At 40.5% G+C, this 11,392-nt stretch overlaps 1 protein-coding gene across 1 annotated transcript; it reads right to left on the bottom strand.

Annotated features, from left to right (window-relative positions):
- Positions 1 to 4,440: 4,440 nt before the first annotated feature.
- LOC149041745 (uncharacterized) lies at positions 4,441 to 8,843 on the bottom strand. Its single transcript, XM_089180992.1, has 3 exons — positions 8,797 to 8,843; positions 8,551 to 8,615; positions 4,441 to 6,307 (listed from the first exon to the last, which is right to left on the bottom strand). The coding sequence occupies exon 3, from the start codon at positions 6,278 to 6,280 to the stop codon at positions 5,351 to 5,353; it is 930 nt and encodes a 309-aa protein (XP_089037118.1). The 5' UTR covers positions 6,281 to 6,307; positions 8,551 to 8,615; positions 8,797 to 8,843; the 3' UTR covers positions 4,441 to 5,350.
- Between the last annotated feature and the right edge of the window lie 2,549 nt (positions 8,844 to 11,392).

Raw genomic sequence — 11,392 nt, 5'->3', positions numbered from 1 at the left:
CTTTTCTAGCCAGAGGCTTCCTTATATCATAATAGCACTTACTTGCGGTGGAAGTGTTGCACAAGTATTCAAAAACGTTTGGTCAAGGTTCGGGGCTTCATTGATTAACAATTTCAATCTTTAGTTGTCAGTCTATACATTTTAATCTCTTCATTGTCTAGAACCTTTTCATCCACAGGGGGACTAGGTGGTCTTGAAAATATTTTCAGTTTTGCTGCTGTGGCTAATAAAGCAAACTATAAGAAAAACTTGTTAAGAACTCCACCTCTGTGCTGCCCCTGAAGGGAGTTGAATTAGCTTAAGTTTTAGCTGCTGTGCCTTAAATTAGATTTCTTGCAAACACTCATCAATTTTTTAGCCAGCTTCCTGTGCAGTTTGAAGCCCAAGATACTGCAGAAAAACGAGAGTGGATCGTTCTGAAAGGAATTGTGAAGAATGGAAAATATTGTCTTACCCAGAAAGTTTAAAAACAGTGAGAATATTGTAATAAAATATGTAGTTATTGTTCATCGTGGTGTAAGATATGCGATGAACTTTATTCGTTTGTCTCACGATGGAGTCACTTTGGATGTTTATCGCGACGTTTTTAGTGAGAATATTGAAAGAAAACGGAGGCCGGGACAGATCTCAAAAAAATGGGAGGTTCCGGTCCAACCGGGAGGGTTGGAATCTCTGACAGAAAAAGATTTCTCGCGACAAGCAGGGATTAGTATCGAGAAATGGGTGTCGAAGAAGAATGAAAGGTAATGATATTGAAGGACAGATATTGACTGCGTTATTTTCATATGTACATGTGTAGATCTATGCTTACGATACAAACTTTGGTAGGTATATAAACGAGATCTCTACGTAAGCTATGGTTTTCAGCGAGATACCGCAGCTTGCAAATTCTGGTAGGTGTCTCGCAGTCGTCTGCGAATGATATTTAGTCGCATAATAAGCTTGATTACCGTATTTATTCAATTAAGCGCCCAACCTCGAATAAGCGCCCACCCTCCCCCCCCCCCTCCCCAAAAGAAAATAAATAAATAAAGTGCACAAAAGGAATACGGGTATTGATTATTATGGTATTTCTTTAATGGCTTACAATCTCTAGTTTCATTGTCTGGAAATTTTATGACAACGTTGGAATTTTTCTCAAAGCTTCAACTGACATGTCCATGTGGGCGCAAAGTTCTTTCAGCCGCAAAATCTCCCGCTCAAACTTTGTGGCAATAGCCCTGCTTGGTATCCGCGCTTTGAATGTTCCTGGCAGAAGTCCGTTCTCCGGCCTTCTTTAACAGAAACCTCATTATCGTCGTAAGCTCTCAGAGATGTATAGATAAGGTAAGACAGTTCTATTGGCACATGTTCCAAATACGTCCCAATTGCATATTCATCATGTTGTTTGGCTTCCTTGCGATCATCCTCGCGGCAGTTAAGTTTCTCTCTCAAAGTTGGAGTCCATACAGATTTATACTGCTCTTCAAACACAAAGTTCCATTTCAGATAATGAATGATACTTAAGCGAGCCATGGCTTTTAATTCCCATTGAATGCTCTGGCACTAAAAGCGAGCTATTCAACTTGCTAAGCTATAGCGGAAGCCACACGTGTTTCCTGTTACGTACTGGGAGCTCTTTGACTATCGCTCTTGCACATAAATACCTTATTGTAAACTTGTGGGATCTAGCACCTTCATGCATTCATGTGATGTGTAAACTGACAGATCAGATATTTTATTCTAGAGATGTTTAAAAAGATATACATCATGCGAGTCACGTTTTCATCTTCTCTTTGATCTGAAAGCATGGAGACTGATGCATCTCAGTCTCATGCCGGCGAAAAAGTAAGGTCGTACTCCACCAAATATAAATCAGAAGCTATCAAGTTTGCCGAAGAAAGTAAAAGCATCTCTAGCGCTGCAAAAAAGTTCAATGTAGACCGTAAGAGAATTCGTGAATGGCAAAGCGCCAAGGCAAAACTTCAGGCCGCGGATAACAAGAGTAAACGTCTTGATGGAGGAGGTAGAAAACCATTTGATGTCGGCCTGGAAGACGAGCTTTTAGAGTGGATACATGAACGCAGGTCCAGTGGCCTTCGAGTTTCAAGAACAATGATTTCGCACAAAGCGCGAGCTATTCATGAGCAAACATGCAAAGCATGGCAGATTTCTCCATCTTTTATTGCAAGTAATAGCTGGGTCCAGAAGTGTTTGGCCAGAAATGGGCTTTCTATGAGGCGTAGAACCACTGAATCGCAGAAGGACACGGACAGACTTATCGACAAGCTTATTGCCTATATCTTACAAGTACGACGACAGCGAAACAGGCATTCCAACAGTCATAGTGACATTATTGCCATAGACGAAACAGCTGTCTGGCAAGATATGCTGTCCAGCACTACTGTTGACAACGTGGGAGAAAAATCAATTCTACTGAAGACAACAGGACACGAGAAGTCCAAAGTCTCCGTCTGTTTGACAGCAAAGGCAGACGGAATAAAACTAAAACCGTTTATTGTCTTTCCGGGGGCCAAGAGAGAAACAAAGCAGCTTAATGAGGATTTTAAAAATAATTGCTATGTAGCCTCTTCTGTGAACGGATGGATGAATGGAGACCTGACTCGTGACTGGGTGCAAGGAGTATTGGTCAACTTCTCATTTACTCGTCAGATGTTGGCTTGGGACTCTTAAATGCCACATCACAGACAGCGTCAAGCAATAACCCGCACAGGCAAAGATCGACCCTCTCATAGTACCCGGTGGTTGTACTAAGTATATCCAAGCCCCTGACGTGGCATGGAATAAGCCCTTCAAGGCCAAAGTAACTGAGAAGTACGATGAGTGGATGGCTGACGGAGCTCATTCAGTTACAGCTGCGTGGCCCACCTCGTCGTGAAATTGCCAAGTGGGTTCTTGAGGCCTGGGAAGGAGTTAATTATCCGTTCTTTCAGAAGCTGCGCGCTTACTGTGGCTCCTGACGGACCTGAAGATGATCAGATTCATTGCCTAAAGGAGGGTCAACCTTGTCATGCAGGACAAGATCGCCTGGCATCCATCCAGCAAGCCCTAACAGCTTCTCGCGCGACTGACCCATTTGCTGACGTTACGCTGTCGGATGTCGAGGAGGCAGCACCAAAAAGTTCACTTACTGGGCTGAGCGACGATGACATTGAAGTTGATTGAGAATTATGATAGCAAAAGAGACTTTTGCGAAGACCGAACAATGAGTTGTTAGTCCTGGGCATAAACCGAACAATGAACAGTTACAATTTATATGCTTAAAAATTTTGCCATGTTTTGTTCAAATATATTGTTTTGTTACAAAAAAAACTGTTTACTTACTGAAAATGGTGAAAATTTCATTGGCGCCCAGCCTCGAATAAGCGCCCACCTCGAATAAGCGCCCACCCTGAAAGTCCAAAAATTAAACAAGCGCCCTGGGCGCTTAATCGAATAAATACGGTATATACGCATTTTAAATGGGTTCTTACACATGATTTATCAGAGGATAGACGCACAGATGCTGTCACCATCAACAAATTTTTTCGTCTTTGTCATATGAAATAAATAGATTCCATGTTGCTGCGAGTCTGTACAATAATAGATCAGAGAAGAAGTCAAAATGTGGTAGGCACATCAGCGACACACTCAGATGCGCCTCTTGCAACATTTTTGCAGCTTAGAATCTATTTATCAATTATACGATTTGTAAGCCCAAACGCTCGTAGCCATAGCAGCCTATTTCAGTCACTTGTCACTGGAAATCAAGAGAAAGAGGAAAATTGGCGACTTTAGCTGCAAATTTAGTCGCAAAAACATTCGCCATCATACCAGAACGATCCTGATTCAGGGCGCTGACTGTCCAACGAATCTCTACAAAGGCCGACTTTCGTAGAAGTTGTAGACAACCAAGACCGCGGACCTCTCATTTCCTGATAACCCAAAAGAATAACGCTGTTTTTCTAGGCCAATCAATAATTTTTTTGCACACGATCGGTGGGAAAGTTCAAGACATTCTCCAGGCATTCTAGTTGATCTGCAGATGATTCGTAAATATACCCAAACCCTAACAAATTTGTAACATATTTGTAAAAGGATTTGCTGGATCTGATGTAATTTTTATAGGCTGAGAAAGTATTGACATTTGCTAAAACTTTTATCTACATTGCGAGCAAAGGGGAATTTTTGAAGAGAGTAGGGGAGGTGGATGGGATCCAGACACTGTCGGGTGTTACTGCCAGGTAAAACTTGCTCTACTATCAGAGATAGCAAAGCAGGTTTTTATGGAAGTGTACAGAGACAATATCCCAGAACAGGGCAAGCTAGCGGAAAGTATTAGTTTCTATGGAACTATTCTGTTCGTTCAAAAAATAAACACTTTTTTGTCAAATACGAGGAGCTATTTCCTATTTCACGATTTCTGTTTGAAATACACTGAAGTGAACTACATGTCCGCTTCATTTACAGCTCAGTCAAAAGCTGTTTAATTTGTTTTAGGAGAAGAGCATGTTCATTTGCTGATCAAAAGATGTTTTCATCAATACTGACCAAAATTTGTATACTCTATAAACGATGAGACTACTATAACTCTTTGTTGGGACGATGAATTGCATTTAATTCTTTTCCCTCTAATTTCCCAGCCCTTAATTGTATTTTTGTTTAAAACAGCATTGTGCCTCGCATCCCCATCGGGAAATAACTTGTCTATGGTCAAGGAAAACAATACTTAGCTGGTACAAAGCAAAGCAAACCGAGACATGTTCTTTTAGTAACGACCAAGGTTATCCTGAGTGTCCTTTTTATCAAATCATTCAGCTTTAAAAACATTTTTAATAGAAAGTGAGAGATGTTTTAGTTTTAATTTTGGTAGAGCATCGGAGCACGGAATCCGAAGGTCTAAGGTTCGATTCCTTGCGGGGACTCAAAATTTTTTCTTTGCCCTACGCTCGTGACAAGATTAAAACCTTTCTCTCTCTTTCCCTCTTTCTCGTGTTAACAAAAATAAACGCAATTGAGATTACGAAGACCATCCTTACTGTATTAAGCATTCCACAATTCATTATTTCTCATTTTTTCTCTATGAATAAATAAAATGGGCCAACACTAAGCTATACATTGTTTTCGCGTTGAACCTTTCGACTAAAATTACAGTAGAATCCTTAGATCACTCTAACCTCAATACCCGGCGACTCTCAAATGGCTTGAAAAATCTATGATCCTGCATTGGAGTTCCATGCAATATATTTGGTCAAGTTCCCACTAAGAAGGATAAAACAGACGAACGGGACACATCTTCACACTAACAAATCGTTACAAACGCTACTAGCAAGGGTGCAATTCAAACCCAAAATTGAACTGGAAGTAAGACTTAATAGCGACTGTAATGAATAAAAGCAAATCCTATTAGCTTGGGAAAGATTGTAAACATCACACTCCAGAACCGAAACTTTCCGACGGTTTTGTTTTTTCGGGACGCCGCCGCCATTGGTATCATGTCTAAAACCACTACAGCCACTGCCTGCTGTTGCTTTATTATCATGTCTAACACCACTAAAAGTGCTGCATATGACACTTCTATAAAAACATGATTTTGCCATTCAGTACAAGCCCTCCGATCCAGCAGATCATTTTCAGTTGCCCAATCCACAACCCTGCGCCCCATTAATATAAGTTGGCATTGTGAACGAATTTCTGGGATGTTTTGCGGCGCCCACTCGCCGGGAGGAACTTGACCGTTATTCTCTAGTAATAGCATCAAGTATCGAATAAACTCACTAGTAAATTTATCGATAACACGACAGGCATCTTCTGTCGTAAATTTCATGCCATTCTGACGTAAAAAGAATCCCTTAAGATCCTCTTTCAGAACAATCGAAGGAAAAAGATCGCGGAATTTCTCCCCTAATAGATTATCCTCGAGAAATAAACTATGTTGCCTATCGTGATAAAGTTCAATTTGAACTCGGTCAAACCTCATTTCATCACGTTCTCCTTCGGTCCTTTGCCTTCTCTGCATTGGGCTTTCATGCAGGTTTGCCAGCATTCCGACGAAGGTGTATTCCCTTAAGGCGTCTCTATTCCTTTGGTCCAAATAGGGATTTGTTTTATTCTCTCGAAAACATACTCTTTTCTTTAGCTCTTTTACAGTTTCCAATATACTTCCATTTATGGCTACACCATGATGTTCAAATATATTGGAAAGTTTTGAAACAAGAACACTTTCAAACTCGTGTGGCTCGAGTCCCCTTTTCTTCAGAGTGGCCTCAAATTTCAGTGTCTTGACCCAGCTACAACCCATTATTCCTTCTTAGCGAGCGACGAGGATCTATAGAGAAATAATGATAACAATGATAATAATTAAATGTTCAAAGAGGGTGACTAATTGCATCATAAATAGTAATAATAATAATAATAATAGTCTTCATTTATTCATAAGATAAAGACTACATATCTTATGTCACAAAACTTCCAGTTTAGTACTAAGTTACATTGTACGTATTCATTACAGAGCTAATTATTTTTGACTTATTTTTTTTAACAAAAAAAACATAACAAAACTCTATGTCAACATTTAGAGTGGTATGTTGCTCGCACCAATCAGATCGCCGCATTTGGGTATGTATCTCGCACCAATCATATCACAGCATTTGGATATCTTGCATCAATAACAGCGTTTATCCCGCACTAAATAATCACGTATTCTGACCGCATTGTCCAACTCCACTAAAAAAAATTCACATAGAACTAAATGCTACTGATAGTGAATTCTTCCGCCTTTTGACTCTGACGCTCTCTCTCCAACGGAGAATATATGGCGTTGTGTGACAAAACCAAACAACGGCTGCGAGGGGAACAACAGTAAGTGTGGAACCGATGCATTTTAATTTTGCTGAGAAGTATTTAGACAATAGAGACAAAAGACTACAAAATACCTGTGTGAGTTCAGATAACTTCGTTTTTTTTTCTTTCTCTTCATGTTAGGGTGAAGTAATGCTATATTTTCGTCCGTTCGAAAGTTATGCTCTTTTTCTGTTATAAAAACTTTTGGTACACGAAGTGTACCATCTCAACCCGTCTAACCGAAAGAAATAACTCTTGCATGCTAGCATGCCTCTGTTTAAATATTTACAAAATATCAGCTACAAAGCCAGGAATAATAAAAAATTAGGCGATTAAAATAAGAGCTCTCCTCGATCTGTGTTCAATTTTGGCCGATGACTAGATTTGTGTACTCTGTGACCTTCAGTTTAGGTGTAAGGTTTCTCAGAGGATGTTTCTCTTGATGTTTTACCTTGTCGAATATTTTCCTATCCTGTTTTTATCTTGTTTTACTAGCAACCAATCCAGTCAAGGTTGCTGAATCGGTCAATGTTTCCACAAGCTTGTTATCAGACATTTTGTTTTGACAAACATAATATAGTTGTTGAATGCGTCGATTTCGTCGTGTCTTGCGGCGATGTTTCGTCAACGTAGCGTAGCGAAAGCGAAATCGGTTGTCGGTAAGTCGAAAGGGCGCGTTCCTCGATATTGTTCATCACAATTTCTGCCACAACAACAGAACTTGGAGACCTAATAACTGTACCGCGTAACTGTTCGTAGAGTTTATTGTAGTACTGGAAGTAAGTTGACCTTAGGCAAAGGTTCAGTAAGTCCATGTACTCTGTCGATAGCGTTAGTGGGTCGCTAAATCGCCAGAGTCGAGAAAAAAACCATATCATACAGGTCAAGACGAGTGTCTGCACGAGAGACGTTACGTAAATCGTGAGGAATAATGGGTTTCAAATGGAGGTTTTCGGACTTACAGCACTATACTGCACAGCGGTCACGCCTTTCAGAAGGGAGGCAGTAGCCTCAAAAACCTAACAGGAAGTTTGATTAGCTGCAGCCTAAGCAGCTGTAGGTCAAAGTCTATTCCCAGCAAGCACTTTAATAAAGCATATATTGTCATACAGATATAAAAGTGCGAGTTATGTTTCGACATATATCATGACGAGAAACTGTAGAGAAACGATCATTTGATGCATAAAAAAAAAAAAAAAAAACTGATGCAAAGCGAAGAAACAATCTGCCGACATATATTCTGGGGGTTCCATCTCACAACTACAATGACTTTTCAGGTAAGCGCATTGAAGCAAAAAAAAATGTCAAACAAAACAAATAAAGCAGCAGGAGGAAATTATATTCGCCTTAATGTTCTTAATGTCTTAATGTTCTTTTGTTCACGCATAAACTTTACCGGCGAGTCTCGACTTTGTGTACTGTCATTAACCCAGTTTTTTTGACGCACACCCAAACTTATTGAACGAGGCTCACACCAGTTGAGAGAAAGTAATTTTTCTTGTGAGAGTCAGTTGCTTATTGTGCCCAATTACTTAAGAGAATATATTTCCTCTCGAGCAGTCACCTTCATAATACGCCATTGTGGTCTCAAATCTACAAGTAGCTGCATGCATGCATAATAAATGATGTGCATGAATATCAGAGAATGATTTAATGTACAGAAACTCTTCTACTCTTTTAAAAGAGCCTCGACAAAAAGTCAAACTGATCTGTTCACATTCTCTTTACCTTCACAATGTAGTGATATCACGCTCCTTCAGGGTTTGGAAGTGCCAATGACGTCCCTTCGGACTCTGGGCAAAGACCGAAAGAACACATGTAAGACGCATCAATATCAAATCACCATCCACAAGATTTAACTCATAACACTTTGTCATCGTGATCAACGCCCCCCAACCCCCCCCCCCCCCCACCACCATCCAGACTGCATGGCCGTTACAGAGATGCTCATTATCTATTGGGGAAACACCTCACCTTTTCAAAGCTAAGTAATGGTCTAAAATCTCGACTGCACTTTAAGTTTGCAAGAAAGCAGAATCTGGCACTGCGCATCTTATTTACGCATGGTTTTTATGCGTGACTGGCGTGGGAACGTCAACAAAATGAATGGCGGCTTTTGTTCTTTTATAGCCAGGGGCTCCCCTCTATCATGATAGCACTTATTTGCTGTGGAAGTGTTTCAGAAGTATTCAAAGGCGCTTGGTCAAGGTTCGGGGCTTCATTGATTGACAGTTTCAATCTTTACTTGTCAGTCGATACACTTTAACCTTTCCGTTGTATAGAACCTTTCCATCCACAGAGGGGCCACAGATGGTCTTGAAAATGTTTTTAGTTTCACTGCTGTGGCTAATAAAGCAAGCTACAAGAAAAACTTGTTAAGAACTCCACCTGTGTGCTGCCCCTGGCGGGAGTTGAACTAACTTAAGCTGTAGCTGCTGTGCCTAAAATTAGATTTCCTGCAGGCACTTTCCAATTTCTTTGCCCGCCCCCTTTGCAATTTGAAGCCCAAGATACTACAGAAAAACGAGAGTGGATCGTTTTAAAAGGAATTATCAAGAATGGAAAACTTATCGTCCCCAGCCTGAAGAAAGTTTAAAAACAGTGAGAATATTGAAAGAAAATGGGAGGCCGGAACATATCTAAAAAAAAATAGGAGGTTCCGGCCAAACCGAGGGGGTTGAAATCTCTGACGGAAAACGATTTCTGGCGACAGTCGGGGATTTGTATCGAGCAATGGGTGTTAGAGAAGAAAGAAAGGTAATAACTTAGAATGACGGGTATTGACTGCATCTTTTATAGGTACTTCTGTTGATCTATGCTTACGTACATTGCAAACTTTGGTAAGTATTTAAACGAGATCTCTACCTAAGCTATGGTTTTCAGCGAGATACAGCAGCTTGCAAATTCTGGCAGGTGTCTTGCAGTCGTCTGCGAATGATATTTAGCCATATAATAAGCTTAATTATATACGCATTTTGATCGGCTCTTACACATGATTTATCAGAGGATAGATGCACAGATGCCGTCACCATCAACAAATTTTTTAGTCTTTGTCATATAAAATACATACATTTCATTTTGCTGCGAGTCTGTACAATAATAGATCAGAGAAGAAGTCAAAATGTGGTAGACACATCAGCGACACACTCAGATGCGCCTCTTGCAACATTTTCGCAGCTTAGAATCTATTTATCAATTATACGATTTGTAAGCCCAAACGCTCGTGGCCATAGCAGCCTATTCCAGTCACTTGTCATTGGAAATCAAGCGAGAGAGGAAAATTGGCGACTTTCGCTGAAAAAATTTAGTCGCAAAAACTTTCGCCATCATACCAGAACGATCCTGATTCAGGGCACTGACTGTTCAACGAATCTCTACAAAGGCCGACTTTCGTAGAAGTTATAGACAACCAAGACCGCGGACGGCGTCACTATGGTAAGATGGTTTCCATTTGCAGTTTAGAGGGAATACGATGACTGAAAACAGTTGGACGTGCCCTCCCAGTTCTCAAGCCATGATTGGCTCTCAAGGTCTGAGCAGCGCTACATCATGAAAAGTGTTGCGCGCTTCTCTCACTGCCTCCTCCGGAAGAAAGGACACCACGCATCTTTTGCGCGCGCGAAATGCATAGTTCAAACGTGTCCTACTATTTTTATTCGAGTTCGTTTGTACATCGATTGGAATTAGGAGAGAGTGTACAAGGATTTTGTGGTAAGGGAACTTTGATGTTTTGCGAAATCTAATTTTGGCAGCATTACCAAAAAAAAGTCTTAAATGTAATCCATCGTTGCTCCACTTCATTCTCGTCATTCCTCATCATTTAACGGCATTCCTCACCATTCGTGGTCGTTCTACGACATTCTCGTCATTCCTCGTCGTTTGACGTTATTCCTCATCATCCATCGTCATTCCCCATCATTTAATGTCTTTCCAAATATGTGTAGTATCGCATTACATATCATTTACGTCATTAAACATCTTCTATCGACATTACACATCATAAAGCGTCATTCTATATCATTTACCGTCACCACACGCTCCTTTCTCTACACCTCTTACCCCTCGCTCAACTTACCTTTCGCCCCTGGGTTCTCCTTGCTCTCACCTTGTCCTTGCCTCCGGCCCTCTCATTTCCTGATAACCCAAAAGATCACGCTGTTTTTCTAGGTCAATCAATAATTTTTGCACACGATCGGTGGAAAAGTTCAAGACATTCTCCAGGCATTCTAATTGATCTGCAGATGATTCGTAAATATGCCCAAACCCTAACAAATTTGTAACATATATGTAAAAGGATTTGCTGGATCTGATGTAATTTTTATAGGCTGAGAAAGTATTGACATTTGCTAAAACTTTTATCTACATTGCGAGCAAAGGGGAATTTTTGAAGAGAGTAGGGGAGGTGGATGGGATCCAGACACTGTCGGGTGTTACTGCCAGGTAAAACTTGCTCTACTATCAGAGATAGCAAAGCAGGTTTTTATGGAAGCGTACAGAGACAATATCCCAGAACAGGGCAAGCTAACTGACAGTATTAGTTTCTATGGAACTATTGAACTATTCTGTTCGT

Source organism: Pocillopora damicornis, chromosome 8 (assembly GCF_964200805.1).
Source record: "Pocillopora damicornis chromosome 8, jaPocDami1.2, whole genome shotgun sequence".
In the NCBI taxonomy this organism is placed as follows: Eukaryota; Metazoa; Cnidaria; class Anthozoa; order Scleractinia; family Pocilloporidae; genus Pocillopora; species Pocillopora damicornis.
Note: the sequence above shows the minus strand (reverse complement) of the source record. Positions and strands in the feature narration are given on the sequence as shown.